At 40.6% G+C, this 20,306-nt stretch overlaps 1 protein-coding gene across 1 annotated transcript in view; it reads left to right on the top strand.

Moving 5' to 3' along the window:
• The first annotated feature begins 401 nt into the window (after positions 1–401).
• The window catches only part of RPGR (retinitis pigmentosa GTPase regulator), a 47,130-nt gene continuing 27,225 nt past the window's right edge, over positions 402–20,306 (top strand). The window contains exons 1-6 of the mRNA XM_063343832.1: positions 402–705; positions 2,938–3,063; positions 9,579–9,671; positions 15,193–15,255; positions 16,835–16,993; positions 18,503–18,652. Of these exons, the coding sequence (XP_063199902.1) occupies positions 417–705; positions 2,938–3,063; positions 9,579–9,671; positions 15,193–15,255; positions 16,835–16,993; positions 18,503–18,652 (880 nt within the window). The 5' untranslated portion in view covers positions 402–416. The remainder of the gene's footprint in view (positions 706–2,937; positions 3,064–9,578; positions 9,672–15,192; positions 15,256–16,834; positions 16,994–18,502; positions 18,653–20,306) is intronic.

Here is a 20,306-nt window from a genome sequence, read left to right as displayed (position 1 = left end):
GAGACAAACAGAGGAGACTTGTCTTTGAGGACAGCAGAATCCCAGTGGTGACAAAGTTTCTGCATCATGTTCTGTTCACCAGCTGAGGGAGGGCAGCCCCTCCACTCACTCAGCAAAGCAAGCAGACGGTATCAAGAGCCTGACTTGGCTACCCAGGGCGCTCAGGGCCGAGCCCCGGTGGGAGATGGCTGCTTCGGCAGCTGGAGGCAGGGACAGGAGACAGAAGCGATGCCCACGCACGTAGGGACGGTGCCAGGAAAGTAAAGCCCTGCTGGAGAGAAGACTCGCAAGGGGCCTTCAAGGGAGGCGATTCTTCCCTCCTTTCAGCACCCTGGCCTGCCGTGGCCGCACTTCGCTCCCCGTATCGGGGGTGGGGGGGCACGGACAGGCCGCCGCCGGCTCAGGGGAACCTCAAGATGGCGGGGCGAGAAGACCAGGCCCCCGCTGACAGCCCCCCCCCCCCGCCGGCCGCCAGGCGGCGCTCCCCGCCGCGCCCGCCAGCCCCCCGGCCAGCCCCGGTCCCTGCGCCGGCCTCCTCGTCGTGCGCTGCGCCGCTCCCCGCCGCTTCTCTATGGCCGTTGCCCGTGGCAGGGCCTCTGTTTACTTCCGGCAGCCCAGCGCCGCGCTGCATGGGGCGTGGGGGCGGCCGCCCGGCGCTAGCTGCCATGGCCGAGCCCGCCGAGGAGGAGGAGCTGCCGGTGCCCGGTGAGTGGGGTGACGGTCACAGGGGGACGAGAGCCGTGGGCCGAGTGGCGGTCGCTGCCCGCTTCCCCCACGGCGGCGGCGGCGCTGGGCGGGGGGAGGGGGTGAGGAGGGCATCACCGGCGCCCCAACGGCCGCCTCCCTGCCCCGGCTTGCGCCTGCGGCCCCCGGGCGCCCCGCTCTGCACTTGACGGCCGCCCCCGGCTCCCGCCGGCCGGCGAGTGCGGGTGCCCTGCGGCGCGGCTGTGGGCCGCCGGCTGGGGCCCGTGTCTTCCGGCAGAAATACGTGCGCTGACGTCAGAGATTAGACGGGGGCAAGCATGCTGTCGTCACCGGCATGGCACGGTGGTGCCGTGTTAATCAGGCAGGGTGTTTTGTTTTTTTATTTGCAGTTAATAAATGAGTTGTGGTCCGTGGTTTGACCTACGGTAATTTTTAAACATTTGCTGGGTCCTGAGACAGCAAAACCCTCATTTATGTTCTGTGGGATTTAATTTTGTGAATCGGTAGGATTTAATTTCCAAACAGATGGCTTAGGTTTCAGTTGTGGAATGAATGAGATACAAAGGACGTTTGTGACTTAAACTGTCTACTTTTTCCTATACGTTGAATTAAGAATACATATATATTTTCTCACGTTAACGCTTCCGAAAGAAAAAGAAATGAACCAAAGTGCTCCACTTTGGCATGAGTGCCAAAGAGGTCACTGTGAGCATGTTCAAGACGTGGCTGTCTGGCTGGAGATTAAAATTTAAAATAAAGTTTTCACATGCCTTTGAGCATGTCTAAGGCTGTAAGTGTGTCTATGTAAAATGAGGAAAAACTCAACCCTTTCTTTAAAAGGCTTGAATTGGTCTGCACAAGGCTTGTTTTTAATAAAACAGTGAAAGTGAAAACACATTGGAGAGGTAGTAAATTACAATTTTATACGTATCTGCTGAACCTGATGCATAAAATAACATGTTATTTGCAAATATGGGAGACTTGCATTAAAGAGTAATTTCTAAATGAACATCACATTTACGGTTTAAGAGAGAACTTTGGGTTTTGGAGCTGCAGTGCAGACCGTCGGTGCGATTGTTTTAATTGAAAGGAAACACACAAAGATGTTTCAATGTTATTATCAAATATGTGATATCATAGTTTGATATCACGTATCAAACTATGTGTAATTTTACAGAAGCAATCTAGTGTCACTGTGTGTATTTGTGTTATCATAGCTTACACATTAACAAAAAGTCTGCAAGGAAAAGGTTTGGTTTTTTCTTTGTTTTCTTTTCCAAAAAATGATTCTACCCTTAAAGCACGAGGTTTGACTTTTTAAAATAGGAGGTTTAATTGTGCTTTGACACATAGTCTGCATGGCTTTTGGCAAATTATTTAACTTGTAAATTGGTTTATTGTCCTGTAGAATTGATATTTTCTGTTCAAGCCACATGCTTAACTAAAAGGTGAATGAATAGTTAACATTCAATGTTTTAGAAAACATTGCTGCCACTTTCGAAAGTGGGAAGAACTGAGAAAACTAGTCAGATTACAAGGGCGGAAGAGCTGTCTGCACTTTATTTTGGGGTGGTTTTGTTTGGGTTTTTTAGATCATGGTCTTATGATTGAAGACTGTTGTGCCAAACCGTGTTTTGAAGGCTGAGAGTTTTTAGGGGGGTCGTTTTTCGAGCACATGTATCTTTTCAGATGAATGAGGAAGAGTGGTCAGTTTGGAGCCTGTCACCTCTTTACAGGGTGTGTGTCTCTCTCTCTAATCCAATTTGGAAAACCTGTTTGAATTCAAGTACAAATGTAAGTGGGAGCTCTTTGTCTGGACCTGCTTTCAGGATGAATTTTTTATTTCACTTTCTGGGGGTAGTTATTCAGAGTGCTTTATTCTTTCTTTTACACACCTAGTAGTTTTTCCCAGAGGGTAGTGATAAAGTACATTAGTATACTTTAAAATAAATTATTGCATCCTCAGAACACAATATACCAGCAGCAATACCTACTCTATTAGGAAATTCATGGAGGCTGAGAAGAATCAGGAGGACTGAAATGTGAGCCTGAAAATGAAGTAGTCTTGGTGAAACAGAATAGAAGAAAATGCTTCAGCTGTTTAAAAAAAAAAAAAAAGAAGAAAGGTAGAAAACTAAAATGCACAATTGAATTAATAGGAAATGATGATTTCAAAATGTATGAGGCAAAATTTGTTTTCACTAAAATTGACGTTATCTCTTTGTGTTTTAGAATCAGGTGCTGTTTTCACATTTGGAAAAAGCAAATTTGCTGAAGATATTCCTAGCAAGTTCTGGTTCAAAAATGACAAGCCTGTACTTATATCATGTGGAGATGAACATACTGCTATTGTTACAGGTCAGTATTGGAAATGGACTGTATGATAAAAGGTTCTATATTTATACAGCTTGGAAAGTTATGGTTCTTATTTGAATCCTGAGGTAATACATCAAACACGGTTGTGGAAAGGAGAGAGAACTGTTCTGTGGGAACTATTGGGTGTCTCTGAAGTTAGCGTGAGGTCACTGAAGGTTTCCACAAGACATGCCCAAGAACTGTCATGAGGAAATCTGTAGTAGCTGAATGTTTCACACAGGATTTAAAGTAAGCATGACTTTGTTCAGCTTGAATGTTTCTTGGGAATCTGGCAGTGTCTAGTAGGCAGTCTTAAATATAGAGATTTGTATTGTGGAAGTAAACAGTACCTATTGAACACAGTCAACAAGTTCACTAGGAATCTGCCTGAAACAATAGCTAAAATTGTATCTCTGAAATGAAAATTTGAATTAGTGTTAACTGTCAACTGAAAATAACCCATGAAAGATCAACTCAAAAAACTTCAGAAAATCCTACTAATATTGGAAATAAATTGCAAAAGCATTCAAAAAAGCTCAGATGCAATACAGCGAGCAGTATTAATGTTTATTTTCATTTCTTTGCAATGATGGAAACAATACTCATTGAAGAATTTGTTCAATTTCGTGGAAGGTAGTACTCTTTTGTTCATGAGTAAGTGTGTCAATTGTACTGACAATTGACTGCTGACAGACAATAAGACTCTGTTGTTCTGAAATTTATAGGCATACTTTCAGGACTTTTTTTATTGGAATGTATTTATTCCTCATCAAGGCCCAACTGGTCATTGCTCATTAAATAATTTCCTGAGAGTTTCTTGCTGTGTCCCTAAGCAAAGTTGAAGATGCTGTATTTTTAGAATGAACTACTCCAGCCATGATAAAAAAACAGTATAGATTTCATGGACTGCAGAACATCTTGAGGTGAAATGATACAACTAATTTTTCAAGCCTAACTTCATAGAAGATGAATTATCCATGAATAGTTTATTTTGAAGAAAACTTGACACTGTTTCTTGGATTGAACCAGTTCCTGTTAAATTGCCGGTTGCATAAAATTGATGAGAATGCACTAGGGCACTGTGAAATTTTCCTTTTGAATTTTTTTTTAATATATCCTTTTGTATGCCCACACTCAGTTTGAAATAATGCTAGTATAATTCTCAGTTTAGACTAGTCAATTTAAATTGCCTCTTTGAGTTCCCCCAGCCTGTGCCAGCACTGTTACCCTAATCAGCAACAATCCCCTAATTCCCACGTCACTGTAACAGCGGTCACTTAGATAACGTTTTTGAAGTCAACTTGCATAAGTTTGCATGCAGCACCATTTCTCTACTATCTCCCTTTTTCCCTGTTATTTTAATACATGCAGCATGTTTCAAGAGTGTGTATGTAGCTGGCCTTTGCTGTTTTAGTGTGCAGATACATCAACAGGAAAACTTCTAGATAATGAGATCCTTATTTTCTCAAGGCTTTTGAGGAGAGGGAGCTGTAGAAGCATTAGTACAAAATTTCTTTGGCACCAAAAGGTGCTTTTGGACATTGTCAAGTAGAGGCAAAAGTGAGGGTAAAATACTAATCAACGACAAGCAAAGGTAGAGAAACTGCAAGAGTCATACAAAAAAGTGAAGGAAAACAGAAAACCTTTGTCCCTCATTTGTTCTTCACACCCGTGCATGCCTGTGTGGACCTCGCATTGTTAGATGGAGTTGGATAATACAGTAGAATTACAGCCCTTGGTGAGTGACATTGAACTGCAGTAACACCTGGAATAAAAGCTCCAGAAGTGCATGTCGATAATGAGTTTACTGAGAAGAGTACAGGCCTTGTGGGAAGCCAGGAGCTTCTTGAAATCCAGCTGAACCTGACCTGGGAGAGAGAAAAGACAGACATCACTGAGCAAGGAAAAATATCTCAAGCAGGTGTGTGTTAATGCGTGCTTCATTATATTTTCAGTCTTTATTTACAGGTCACAAAATCCCCTTCTCCTTTTTTTTTCCACCCCCTGTAAGAGGTAGTGGGAATATCAGTTTTATACTAACATGTCTCAACAATCATAAGTAAAACAATCACCCAAACTGATAGAAAACATTCCTTAAAGCTGGTTTTGTGCAGGAGAGACAGCTACATCTAGCACTGAATCTTGACTGAATGCAAATGAAGAAAATGAACAGGAACTACAGCTAATGAATTTAGCCTTCAAACAAAACATTCAGAAATTTTCAAATACTTTTTTTCATCTAATCCAGCATCAATATTCCCATATGACTTTTAGGAAGAAAAGTGTAAAGTAAATATGAAACACCCTGTTCTTTCTAGGTTAGGAGTTAGAGTCCAAAATTGTATTGACACACTGTGGCTGTGTGTTGGAATAGAAAGGACCAGTGATAGTTACTTGCTGATTTTGAGTTGGCTTGCTGAGCTAGTTGGAGAAACATTTCCTTCTCCAGTTTTGGAGTTTGGGCTTGAAATTTTTGTTTCTTTATTCATTTGCTCTCTATCTTTAGCACAATCTTCATTAAAATGTTCAAGCAGGAATTGTTTTAAGCAGTTGTCTTCTTTAAGTTGTCTTCTTTAATTCTTTAACGCGGTAACGAGCAGTATATCTCTCAGCATCACTTGTAATATGTTTAACAATGTTTCTTGCCCCATTTATATATATTTTTTGGCCCAAGAATACTGACAGTCCACTCCCTGCATCTTCTATAACTGCAGACTTTGGAAAGCAATTTATTCATCCTGTTGGGAGCTGGTGTGATGTTATGCATATTTTTAAGAATCTCCTCCCAATACCTTGCTACTAATTTTCTTTTCTACAAAACTCTTAAAAGTTAACAGCTGTCTTATTGTTTATTTGCCTTGATTAGAGTATCCTAGGCAGCTTGCCCACATTTGATCAAAGAGACTGATCCTGTTCACAAGAGGGGAAATGGTGATGACGGAAGACACATTTTTCTGAACTCAAAGCTCTGGAGAGAATTGAAGCCCCCAATGCAAGAGGGTAGAAGGAAAGAAAGAAGTATCAAGCATGAAAGTAGGGGTGAAAAGAGGTGCATGTGGAACCACAACAAGATAGTATGCTTGTAATTTCCAGTTTTTGAAGGCATTAAACATTCAACAATTTACACCAAAGAGGCCTTGGAATCTCTCCAGGGCTTTGGACACTAGATGCCTTCTATTCCTTCTGCCTACCTGCAGGCCATCAGAACGTGACCCAGTATCTTTCACACCAACTGCAAGGGAAAAATTAGAAAGATTAGTACACGTTTGCATTGATCTTTGATATGTGTAGGAGCAAGGAATATACTGCGCTTTTTTTGTTTGTGTGATGCTAAATGTCCTAAGCGTGACTATTCTTATTGCTCAATAAAGCTTTTATTTTGAGAATATCGTGACTTGCCTCACAAAACTGATATCATTCCCATTTTCATGAGATGTATTTGAATTGCATATTAATTTTAAATGAGCTGTTAACATATTTTATTCACAAAATAGCACAAATAAATAAATAAAAAATCATGGTGCCTGGCTTATGATACTCCATCCAAAATACTACCTTTTACGTTTTCTTTGGATATAGCTTCTCAATAGAATCTTGTAATAAATGCTCGAAGCCTGTACATGTCTACCCATTTTATTTCCCTCCGACACTAATATAATTTAGAAAGCAAGAGAGGGAATATTTAGAACATACCTTTAAGCATAGATGATAGGAATGCTTGGCTGCCTGCTATTATCATGAAGCATGTTGAGGATTTTAGCTGTTATTTCCCAGCATCTGAATGAATGCCTTTTGTAGCGCTTCATGAACCAGGGGAGCATGTGACAGATGGGGTTTCCAGGAATCACGGTTGTGATAGCAGCTACTCACTTGAGAAAGGTACTGGTTAGGAGACATTTTCTCTCCTGAAGTCTCTCCCAAAAGCTCTGTTCCTAAAGATGTAAGCACCTTGGGGCCTCCCTAATACCCCTGAACTAATGTTGGTGAAACATCTGCTAGTGATAAGCCAATGCATGCATACTTTGGAGAAATAATCTGATCTTGTATCAGGAAGAAGGTGGAGACTGTTGTTGGAAGTATGTTTTCATCATCAAAACAGTCCGAGTAGTCCTTTTCTATCCTGTTGTTACCCTTCTGCTGCCCAGAGTCATAATCTTACTCTGCCGGACCTGTCTTCTGCCAGCCTTTCCAGATGGCAGATGGCCACAATCTCTGTATGCCAGCACTGACGCGGAAGCAAAAAAACCAAGAACAATCTGAGTTTGCCAAGTTTTGAAATATGATCCTTGCCTATTTCTCTGCTGTTGAATTAGTTCCTCACTTCAGTGCATCTGTGGTGATGACTGGAGGTATCTCAGGATGCAATTATGAAAATAGGAAAATACAAAATTCTGTCATGTTTCCTGGCCAGCTTAGATTGCATTATTTCTGTTCCTAAACTTGATTTGCTGAACAGCCCCAGAAATGTTGCTTCATTACAGGCATTTGTTTAGGTTCCTCTGTAGTGCCTATTCGTTTTCATTCACTGCCAGAATGACCTGCTTCCCGGTTTTCTTATTTTCTGTTACACTGCTAATTGTTGGAAGCCTGAAATTATAAAAGGCTGTCACTCAGTTGTGAAAGAATGTAAAAAAATTCCTCTCATCTTATTAAGCTCCTTGACTTACAAAGCAATGTCTGGGAATTCAAAGACTGGTATAAGAAACAGCAGATTATAGGATGAAAAGCATGACCTGTTGGAATTTTGAATGGATAAAAGAGAATGTGCTTAAATTGAATTACGGCAGCTTGGCATCATAGTCCCACAGGAGTACTACTGTCTTAAAAGGCATAAACTTGAAAGTATAAGCAAAGATACAAGGAGGCATATACCATTATAGGATGCCATTTGCTAATAAAAATTCTTCCTATTAAAGGACATTTTGCTCTCAGTGACAGACAGCTCTGCGTGCATTTTGGCATGATTGCATTATGAAAATCAGGATGGTGATATAAGTGCTATTAGTAGAGCACCATAAGTGTGGACTTGACCTCAGACTTTCTTCCCTTCCAACTTTTTGGAAAGATGTAATATTGACACATAGCCCCATGTTCCAAAAATTTTCAAATCTAACAATTAGATTGGGACTTTGGATACTAATTATTGTTAGCTGATGGTGGTTTGTTGTTTTTGTTTTTTTTTTAACTGTGTGTCTATATTTAAGTAAATAAATGGATTTTTTTTTAACAGAGTAAATATTTTTGTTATATTTTAAACATTTCAATATCATAATTCAAAGTGTCTGTAGATCACATTCATAATCTTCACTGGGAATCTACTGAAGTACAAATAGCCATAAGATTTTGGCATTATCACGTGGAATTGCTGTTATGCCTTGTGATCATGTGATAACTGCTGATGGCTAGGGTGACAAAGTTTATTTACGTGACAGCCTTGTGATGGAGTTTAACTCACAAAGCTCTGCAGGCCTTCATCAAAAATAAACTCCTTTTAACAGCTATAAAAAGGTGGGGGGTTTTTGACAAATCAGTTTAATGTTTTGCAAAGACTTCTGTTGAAACAAGGGTTTTATCTTTAGGTATGAACTTCACAACGTTACAAAAGGTAATAGTTTAAAAAATGAAATGAAAGGGAATTAATTCATTTTAAGGTATCGTTACTAGTCAGTTTTGTCTGCCTAATTTGCATGCCTGATGACAAAAGCTTCATCTGTTCGCATACCGTCCTCTTAAAAAAACTTTGATTATTTGGAATTACAATAGTTCATTGTTGTAATGGTCAAACCTGCAAGTTCAATGACATGTCATACCGGTTTCTGAAATACTTTTCTAGCATTGCTCCTGTTGAAGGTTTGTAATCTAATGTTTGCATTTAGGTTTATAAAACTCCCTGACTGCATGGTGGTTTTATGCATTTCTTCTTGATAGGGAGAGTAACAAATTAATACAATTTGTGAACACATTTGAAAATTTGTCAGAAACTATGTTCTGTAAAGTGCAAATTTGTAAATCATTTTAAGAGAAGACATTTAGCAGTAAAAGAAATAGAACCTCCCTAAAAAATAAAATAAGCTGAACGTTACAAATTTGTGTTTGCATTAATTATAAAGCTGCATTATTCATTCTCGTCTTTAGGGTGAAAGATGTGGGTGCTCAGTTAAATGTGCTGTTATTTTGTAAGTAGGTCCATATATACTGTGGTTTCTGAACGGCAGGGTCTGTCCAGGAGTACAACATTTTATTTTCTGAAGAGCACTTTATCTGTGCTGTAATTAAAGGAGAGGACATTTGTTCTGCTTTTTGTCTCTTCTTCTGGATGTGGATTTTCTACTTAAACAATGCAATTGCTACTTTTGTGCTGAAAAATCACAAGGACATTAATTATTGTTTACATTTAAGTATTGATTAAACCTTACATTAAAAAGGAAGTAAGAAATAGCATAGTGTGTGAATGACCATCTTGTCTTGTATGAGGTATTCAAATACTTGTATAGATTCTGACTGTGGATTTTTTTCAGGGAATGGTAAACTATACGTGTTTGGCAGTAACAACTGGGGCCAATTAGGACTAGGATCAAAGAACACTGTCAGCAAACCAACATGTGTTAAAGGTTTGTTTAATTTTTCTTTTTTTTTTTGTCTTTTTGAAAGGATACCCATGTGAAAAGGTGGTTTATAAGATGCAGTTCCAAAATAACTGATTCTGCCTTCTTTACTCGTCAAGGGTAGCATATTACTGCACAAGCTCATAAAGGTGCCTTAAAAGGATCCCTGATTGATTTTCCATCAGCTGTGGATTCTGGGTCCTTTTCTTGTCTGAAGATTACTTCAGATACATAGAATCCTGTCTTTTTTGAGGGCTCTCATTTTATGTAATATTTGGCTTTTCTGACAAACCACATCTTCATTGTGACTGCAAAGACATGAATCAGATGCCTGGTCTCTGCAGTGTTGTCTGAGTTAGAAATCAGAGTTCCAACAGCATTGTGTAACCTTTGTATTGCTTTTGTCTTAGCACCTTTATAAATGAAAAAAGTCTATCAGGAACTTTCTACAAGTACTGCTACATTTTTAGCAAGTATAAGAAGTGCCTGAGAGGGCATAAATGTTAATATATTTGTATGAAGCAGTATAATAAATGCCCATATTCTTTCATATGTTGTAAAATATGTTTTAGTTGCACTGTTATCTTCTTGATCTTTCCTAGCCCGTTTTATCTTGTCAAACAAAACTAAGTCAATATTTTTTCTCTATCCCCTCCCTTATGTCAAGTCAGATCTATGCCATTAACACATTTCTTTTCACCATTAAACGCTTAGCCTCATCCTTTCTGCCAGCAGATCGATCTGTTAGCTTATTGTTAAAAACAAATTATCCTGCTTGTTCAAACTCTTTTCGTCCTGATTTAGTTTATTCTACTGTCCTTTATCTGTTCGTCTCTCTATTTCACTTCAGAGGGAGAATGCAGCTACTCTCAGATTCACATCTTCTGTCAGCCATGTGAGAGATTGATTCTTACCTTGGCTTAAATGGATTTGGTGTCAAGTTGTTTTTTTTTTCTGTCAAATTGCAATGGAGAATAAAAGATAAAGAGAAGATCACAGGAATTCAAACCAGACCTGGCATCCATTGAAAAAAGTCACAAGGAGGGTATCTTTCTTCTCTTGGCAGTAGGCAGCAGGAGGAGGTCCTGGAGCTTTTCTCACTAGCTTTCAGTCATCACTTGGCTTTGGGAATGGGATTGCAAGGACACATTGCAGTTTCTGCCTGGGGCCAAATCATAGAATCATAGAATTGCTGAGGTTGGAAGGGACCTTTAAGATCACCAAGTCCAACCTTTAACCTACCCTGACAAAAGCCACTTCTAAACCATGTCCCTAAGTGCCCCATCTACCCTTTTTTTAAACACCTCCAGGGATGGTGAATCCAGCACCTCCCTGGGCAGCCTGTTCCAATGTTTAATAACCCTTTCAGTGAAAAAATGTTTCCTAATACCCAATCTAAACCTCCCCTAATGTAACTTGAACCCGTTTCCTCTCGTCCTATCACTTGTCACCAGGGAGAAGAGGTCAGCCCCCATCTCTCTACAACCTCCTTTCAGGTAGTTGTAGAGAGAGATAAGGTCTCCCCTCAGCCTCCTCTTCTCCAAGCTAAACAACCCCAGCTCCCTCAGTCATTCTTCATAAGGTTTGTCCTCCAGACCCCTCACCAGCTTTGTAGCCCTTCTCTGGACACGCTCCAACACCTCGATGTCCCTCTTGTAGCGAGGGGCCCAAAACTGAACGCAGTACTCGAGGTGGAGCCTCACCAGTGCCGAGTACAGGGGGATGATCACTTCCCTAGTCCGGCTCACCACACTATTCCTGATACAGGCTAGGATGCTGTTGGCCTTCTTGGCCACCTGGGCACACTGCTGGCTCATATTCAGCCGGCTGTCGACCAACACCCCCAGGTCCTTTTCTGACGGGCTGCTTTCGAGCCACTCTGCCCCAGTCCTGTAGTGCTGCATGGGGTTGTTGTGACCCAAGTGCAGGGCCCGGCACTTGGCCTTGTTGAACCTCATACCATTGGTCTCAGCCCATCGGTCCAGCCTGTCCAGATCCCTCTGCAGAGCCAACCTACCCTCAAGCAGATCAACACACCTGCCCAGCTTAGTGTCATCTGCGAACTTACTGAGGGTGCATTCGATCCCTTCATCCAGATCATTGATAAAGATATTAAAGAGAACCGGCCCCAGCACCGAGCCCTGGGGGACACCACTTGTGACCGGACACCAACTGGATTTAACTCCATTTACCACCACTCTCTGGGCACGGCCATCCAGCCAGTTTTTTACCCAGCGAAGAGTACACCTGTCCAGGCCATGAGCAGCCAGTTTCTCCAGGAGAATGCTGTGGGAAACAGCGTCAAAAGCTTTGCAAAAGTCTAAGTAGATAACATCCACAGCTTTTCCCTCATCCACTAAGTGGGTCACCTTATCATAGAAGGATATTAGGTTTGACAGGCATGACCTGCCCTTCACAAACCCATGCTGACTGGGCCTGATCACCCTGTTCTCCTGCATGTGCCGTGTAATGGCACTGAGGACGATCTGTTCCATGACCTTCCCAGGCACCGAGGTCAGACTGACTGGCCTGTAGTTCCCCGGATCCTCCTTCCGGCCCTTCTTGTGGATGGGTGTCACATTTGCTAACCTCCAGTCAGCTGGGACCTCCCCGGTTGTCCAGGACTGCTCGTAAATGATGCAAAGTGGCCTGGCGAGCACCTCCGCCAGCTCTTTCAATACCCTTGGGTGGATCCCATCCGGCCCCATAGATTTGTGCACCTCCAGGTGCTGAAGCAGGTCCCTCACCGTTTCCCTTTGGATTACAGGGGCTTCATTCTGCTCCCCATCCCTGTCTTCTAGCTCAGGGGTCTGGGTACTCAGGGAACAACTGGTCCTACTGCTGAAGACTGAGGCAAAGACTTCATTAAGTACCTCAGCCTTTTCCTCATCCTTGATCACTATGTTGCCGGCCCCATCTACTAGAGGACAGAGATAATCCTTAGTCCTCTTCTTATTGCTAATTTATGTATAGAAACTTTTTTTGTTGTCCTTGACAACAGAAGCCAGGTTTAGTTCTAGCTGGGCTTTGGCCCTCCTGATTTTTTCCCTACATGGCTTCACTACCTCTTTGTAGTCCTCTTGAGTGGCCTGCCCTTCCTTCCAGAGGCCATAGATCCTCTTTTTTTCCCTAAGTTGCAACACTAGCTCCCTGTTTAGCCAGGCCGGTCTTTTTCCTGGACGGCTTGTCTTCTGACACATGGGGACAGCCTGCTCCTGCGCCTTTAAGACTTCCTTCTTGAAAATCATCCAGGCTTCCTGGGCTCCTTTGCCCTGGAGGACTGCCTCCCAGGGGACTTTGTCAACCAGGCTCCTGAAAAGCCCAAAGTCCGCCCTCCGGAAGTCCAGGGTAGCAGTTCTGCTGACCCCTCTCCTTGCTTCTCGTAGAATCGAAAGCTCTATCATTTCATGGTCACTGTTCCCGAGACAGCCTCCAACCTTCACATCCCCCACAAGACCTTCCCTGTTTACAAACAACAGATCCAGCAGGGCACCTTCCCTAGTTGGCTCTCTCACTAGCTGTGTCAGGAAGTTATCCCCGGTACATTCCAGGAACCTTCTAGACTGTTCCCTCCCTGCTGTATTGTATTCCCAGCAGATGTCCGGCAAATTGAAGTCCCCCACGAGGACAAGAGCCCGCGATCTTGAGACTTCTCCCAGCCGTTTATAGAATATTTCATCTGCCTCCTCATCCTGATTGGGCGATCTATAACAGACTCCTACTACGATATCCGCCTTGTTAGCCCTGCCCCTGATTCTTACCCATAAACATTCAGTCTCATTATCACCATCATTAAGTTCAAAGCATTCATAACACTCCTTAACATACAGGGCCACACCCCCGCCTCTCCTTGCTTGCCTATCCTTCCTGAAGAGCCTATAGGCATCCATGGCAGCACTATAGCTATGTGAGTCATCCCACCACGTTTCTGTGATGGCGACTACATCATAATTATCCTGCTGCACAATGGCTTCCAGCTCCTCCTGTTTGTTGCCCATGCTACGTGCATTAGTGTATAAGCACTTCAGCTGGGCTATAGGTCCTCTCTCCTTTTTACTGGCGGGAGCTGAAATTCTGCCACCCCCAGACTTATTCCTAAGGAGCCTGGTTATGCCCCCTATCTGGGGGCATAACCCTATCACAAATGGTCACATCACAACCCTATCACAAATGGTTGTGGCTGCATATTTTCTGAGAAAATATCTTCCAGGACTTGACCAGAGACTAATGAAATTTATGAAAAATTTCCAGCAATGTTGTAAATATAGCATGGCTCATCAAATACAATTGATTAGCCTAAGTGGGAGGAAGGTTAGGGAGCACAGGCTTCTGAAGAGCTGATTAGGATCATCTCTGAAGTCGGAGGCAGAGTTTTGGAATATAAAGCTGCAAATTAAGATTGTAGGAAGAAGCCAACATTGGAAGTACTATGATTCCAGCCTAGTGGTAGTGATAGGTGTCAGATAGGATAGGCAGGAACCTGAATTTGGACAATTTATGTTTGTGTCTGATAGACCAGAGGCAGTTCATGCTTAAGTAGATTTATTTGGTGACTTGGTAGAAGGGATTTCAACATGAATGTTATGAAGCTGATGAAAGTTGATTTGGAAGGACTGAAAAGGTTTGTGGAAGGGATGATGATTGTTGGCTTTGTCATGGACTAGTGCAGTGGAAAAGCAATTAAAGATATATTATGTAAAAATAATGCTGTTTAAGACCATTGTATAGGGCAAAGGGACATGGCTGAAATGTTGGCAACGACCAGTAATTGGAGAGAGGATGGAAAAGTCAGTGAGATTTTTTCCGTTTCTGAAATGGAGTGCAACTTGCCATGGGAGAAAAAGCACCTCTGTATTCTCTCTCTTTCTCACCTACATTCCCAGTCTTTCACAGTGATCAGACTGCAGAGAAGTACATATAAAGGGTGGGCGGTAATTGAGCTGAAATTGAGACAGGATAGTATATGGAAAAATTTTACGTGCTAGTCCAGATAGGACCATCCATGGCGATTGAGTTTAGTGATCAATAGTGCAGAGCAAAAGTCTAGGAAAAATGGTAGCTGTGCCTAACAAAGGAAGATAGGGATGACAAGACAAAAGAACGGTATGATTTTGAAGATTAAGGATAGCGGGAAAACTGTTAAGAGGGAGTTAAGAATAGTGCTGTTAATGAAAACTGAAGACAGCTTTAAGCATGCATTTTTTCCTGCGACATGATATATTCTTTGAGGCGTATCCCATAAAAGGTAAATTCTGGGCAGTGTGGCATTGGGATGAAATAGCCATCGTCAAGTTAACCTGAGTGTCAGTTATAAGTTTTTAAGGTCTATATCTGTTTTCTTGTCTTTGGGGAATCCTGATTTAACAAGTCATGTGCTAGGTTCAAATGGGCAACGAATCTTGTAATCATTCTGTTGGTAAAAATATGAAAAAACGCAGAGCGCTCTGTAAAGCATAGAACATTTTGTTGTTGAACCAGGTATCAGCTTGTTTATAACTTTCACCCCCCCTTTGGCTCTAATTCATAGCTTTAAAACCAGAAAAAACGAAACTTGCTGTTTGTGGAAGAAACCACACTTTAGTTTACACAGGTATGTAACCTATATTATGTACATATTAAAGATAGATTGCTTCCATTTCTTTCATGCAAAATTACATTTGGAACCCCAGGAGTCTTGAGGAAGGAAAAATAAATGAAAATGGGACAGTTAAAACTTGGGAGTTTGACATCCAGTTCTTTGAATTCTTGATTTATTCTGAGTCAATGCGTTTATAACATAATGTTATATAGGAGTTTGCTAGCAATAGACAGATGAAAAACTTTCCTGCTGGCATTTGAGGTGTGGTTAACAATTATCAACATTTCATTTAAGCCTTGTAAAAGTATATTAGTATGTTTTATATATCTGTACTCAAATTTACCTTTGACAAGTAATTTATCTCTGTTAGTGTGAAGTTACATATTTGAGTAGATATAGAACTGAATGTTTTCATGTCTTCAAATTTTGTTGCATTTTGGTTAGACAAGGTAGTCTGCTATTTCAATGACAAGTTGCTTTATTAAGTTATAAATAAATAAACTGTAAATATAAACTAAAATTTTTAGAGAGACAGTATACAGAGAATTGATGCAAATTCTTGTCATGCTTCTGAAATTTATGTAATGAAATAGCCATCTATGGTTGCAATCCTTTAGCTTGTGGTAATATTATAAAGAGGATTGTTTGATTATGAGGAGGTTTATATATGTGGAGACCCTGAGCACTGTAAATAAGACTATTAGAATAAAACAGAACATTTTAATAACAGTTGAGTATGCAAGACTGCACAGGGTAAATATTAGTCACTTTTAGTGTACACACTGGCTAGATAATTTGTGGCCATTGATATAGCAAGGAGCATTTATAAATTGTATGTCAGTTGCTTATCACATTTGTGTCCGGATTTGTGTTATTAATGGGCCTTATCTTTTTCATCATAGATGAGCATTTTAGATGTGAAACATACTAAAATTAAAAATATAAATCTTAAAGTTCTCTTAAGTTGAAGGTATCAGTCGTCAGTTTTAACTTCATCTTTGAGATTCTTAAATAAAATAAAGACCTAATTAATTAAATTGAAAGTGATTTAAATATTAAAATGAGTAAAATATTTCTAATAAAAAACTAAGCAAAAGTATATTTCATTCGCAGTACTCAAAACTATCAAGTTATGCATCTCTTTAATTTATGTACTAATACAACTTCAGTTTTCTTGCCTATGACATCATTCACCATTTTCCTCTTGCTTTATCTTAAAATATATATTATCTGGGGAAGGAGCTTCTTCTGGCTGCCAGGGCTAGTAGTAGTCATTTTCTCAGAACTCTTGCAGAACTTCAAATTATATTTACTTTTTAGATCAGTCTCCAGAATGGTGGGAAATGCAGTCAGTCTAAGTACATGTGAGGCCTTTAGAAAGTTCTGATCCAAGCATGTGCAGGAAAGCCTCCTTGCTGGCTACACCAGAAACTGCTAATGTCAACTCGAGGATATTTCAGGGCAGTGGACCCCAACTTTTCTGTAATACTTTTCCATTAAAAATTAAATGACTTGCTCTGTTTTCTCTGACTTTTTACCATTGATGAGAATGTCTTTATTCTCTGTATTACTTGTGCTTTTCTGTATGCAGAAAAAGGAAATGTGTATGCTGCTGGAGGTAACAGTGAAGGTCAGTTGGGTTTAGGTGACACAGAGGAAAGGACGACATTTCATTTAATTAGTTTTTTTACCAACCAGCACAAGATCAAACAGCTAGCAGCTGGATCATACACCTCAGCAGCAGTAACTGGTAAGAGCAACTGCTAATAAAACCTATTTATGTGCGTCCAGCCTGGTGTTCCAGGGAAACATTTATTCCGGCATTCTGTCTGCGTGTGTGCGTGTATTTTCTGTGCTTCCCTATCTTCTTTCCCTAGTAACCACAGTCATTTTTTGATAGCCAATTTCCTACTTCCACACAATCTGGTAAGGGGTGGCAGTCTCGGTAACTTCCTACAATTTTTGTGAAAGTAGACCTTTTCCGTGAGCGATGGCCAGCAGTGGGATCTCAACCTGTACTAGTTGAGTAGGAATCCTTGCAAAGCAGAGGCAGTATGAATACCCTCAAAATGGGAAAGAGCTTCAGTTCATTTCCAAGGAAGCCAGCTACAAAACATGAATCTTATGACAACTAAGTTTCTCTAATTCCACTTCTTACTGCAACTATTTTGGTCGACCTGTACAGGCTACACAGCTGGGTGATTGCTAATTCTGAGAGAGGCCTAACCTATGACCTGCTTCTCCGATGGCAAATTACAGAATTCTGACATGTTGAAGTCCACACACTTATAATACTTTCAGCCACTGAGTGGGTGGTCCTTTATTGCCCTATGGTGTAATTTCTCAAGTTTTGCTATAAAGCAGCTGTTTCTGTACATGTTTAGGATACGTTATTGAGGCTGTCATTTCAGGATGTGACAGAGAGCAAAAGAGTGGGTGAGAGAGATGCTGTCCTGCTTGTCTGGTTTGTATTTTTTTGTGACAATTGCTAACATTCTCCTGAGATTCATAAGTCAACTTTGAATGATTTTAGTTTCCAACAGCATCTCAGTAGCACTGTAGATGGTACATATTTTTATTCACAACTTACTTACCACCAATAAGAAATATGCAGAGAGAAGACCTCATGTCTTCTAGAAAAGTCGAGTGATTTTTCATGTTGTTTGCTACATTTTTCATTTTTTACTGCTGCCATTGGTCTTTGTGTCAACAGAAGCTGGTCTTAATAAACCTGGAACAGCTATTGCGATAGTCTAAGGAAAATAAAATGAAACTGGGCAATATAATCAGCTGGGAAGAGAACTGAAAAATAAGGCAAGAATAAGTGAGATGTATAGCAAAGTCAGAACAGAGAATAAGTTTGGAAGAATGAGAAAGTGGTGACTTGCTACCAGAAATGAGAAGATGCCTTAAATTCGCTGGAATATTTTCATACTGACCTCTGGCAACTGCGTTGCCTTATACGCTCAATCTTACTCTTCTTGAAGGAATGTTTTTACGTAGTACTTTACCTGTTGCTATTTATGGTCTAACATCAGTAGATAACTAAGTGTTCTGTGTCACTTTTGAAAAGCTTAAGGATACCCTCTTACTTCAGACTCTTTTGTTGCAATGGGAGAAATACCATTTTATGACATCCCCGAGATCATGACATTTAGTGGTGTCATACACAGAGTTTGTGAAATGGTCTTAAATGGATAGTTGAACATTTTATTAGTTTTGGTTTTAAATCTGTTGACTATCTGTGTCTTCATTTCAGAGGATGGGCAGCTTTTTGTGTGGGGTGACAATTCAGAAGGTCAGATTGGCTTGGCTGATAAAGCCTGTGTCAGTGTCCCTTGTGAAGTGGATGTTGGAAAACCTGTTTCCTCTGTATCCTGTGGATATTATCACTCTGCCTTGATAACAGGTAAGAGAATGGGAATAGCGGTTAGTGGATACAAGTAGGTGATTCTGAAATCATCATCTGTGTAAAGGTAGCAAATGAGGCATTCATTACTTTTGAAACTAGATATGCCATAGTTGTTAAAAGCTGCCATGTGGCAGACAATCATCTGTGTAGTTTTGTTTCACGTTGGGAGATTTTACCAGCGACAGGTTCTCTGAAATGTGGTCCTAATTGTTTTATTTGGGAAATTTGCATGTAATCTACTATGTAATTGTATGTTATTGTTGAATTACCAATACTGTGAGAAAAATCCGCAGTTAATTTTCTGCATTTGCACATTGTTGTGCAAAAGTATATTAGAAAGAACGACTATCTTGCCACACTTTATTTTCATGAAGGTTATGACAAATGTTGTGGATTGATGTTATGGTTTCAATAATCCAACTTTTCTTGAGATTATTGATTTTTTATGGTGATCAAATAATCATCTTCATCTTCTCTAGAAATATAAATATTGAATAGACTTACTATGTTTTGAGGAAAAATTGATCTCATTTGCTAGCATTGCAAGATTGTTGTCAAAGTTTGATGTTATGTCTTAAATTTTAAGTTATGATGTCAATATAATAGGCAGTACATGATATGAGAAGTATGCGTTACAGGAGTCGGTGTCTGATCTCCAAACCAACCTACCTTTCTGTTGCTTTCCACCTCTCTCTTCCCACCTGTCTGTTGGTTTCCAAAGTGATGATGCCACTCTTTTTTTAATACTGCCAACATGGGTGAATTTGTCAGTCGGTACTGATGATATTATATATGAGCAGCCATGAACTCCTCTCAGCCATATAGATTTACTCTATTAAGCTTTACAGTTTAGGCCCCTCAGTGTAATTAAAGATTTCAAAGGATCAACAGTTTTGATTGTAAAGCTTTTGCTGGATACCCAGGAACTATTCCATCAGATATTCTTCTCAGGTTACTTGATAAATGTTACTTTTCCACGTACGATATCCATATAGCTCTCTGAGAATATGCTATTAACAGAATGAGAGCTTCCTATGCTAGACAAATACTAATTAGGTGTTACACTCGTAGTGTGCAACTTCTATTATAGATGCTTTATTACAGTAAATGAATGAAGTGCCTATGACTGATGAGGAGCTCAACACCTGTTAGGAAATCTACAGCTTCCTGAACTCGAAATAAATAGGGGGGGAAAAAAAAGAGCCTTACTTCAAGGGTATAGTAAGAAGGTGTGTATTTCTGCCTTAAAGACAAGAGCAGAAGCTCTGAAAGACTGCAGTGGGATGTAAGAAAAGCTCTCATTAGAAGAAGGGTTGAGGACAAGCATCTAAGAGCAAGGAGAGAACAGTGTGTGCCAAGTGCTCTAAGGAAGCGGAAGCTTTTAATGGAGGAGTTTGAGAAAAAAGATTAGGGTAGCAGCTGGGTAGAAGAAACGGAGCCTCTTAAAATATTGGTAGGAAGATGAACTGGTTATCACCTGTGAAAATAAGGAGTTGTTGAACCTGTTACTGTTTAAACAGGCCTTGGTGTGAGATGGAAAATCTTAATTTTCAGCCTTAGTATCTGCAAATCCTGCACAAACTGGGCTTCAATTTATGTTCCTGAAACTATGGACATGTGGATGGCCTCTTTTGTGGTGAAAAGAGAAATA

This window comes from Chroicocephalus ridibundus, chromosome 1, assembly GCF_963924245.1.
Source record: "Chroicocephalus ridibundus chromosome 1, bChrRid1.1, whole genome shotgun sequence".
Classification (NCBI taxonomy): domain Eukaryota; kingdom Metazoa; phylum Chordata; class Aves; order Charadriiformes; family Laridae; genus Chroicocephalus; species Chroicocephalus ridibundus.
This window is presented reverse-complemented; position numbering and strand designations above follow the sequence as displayed.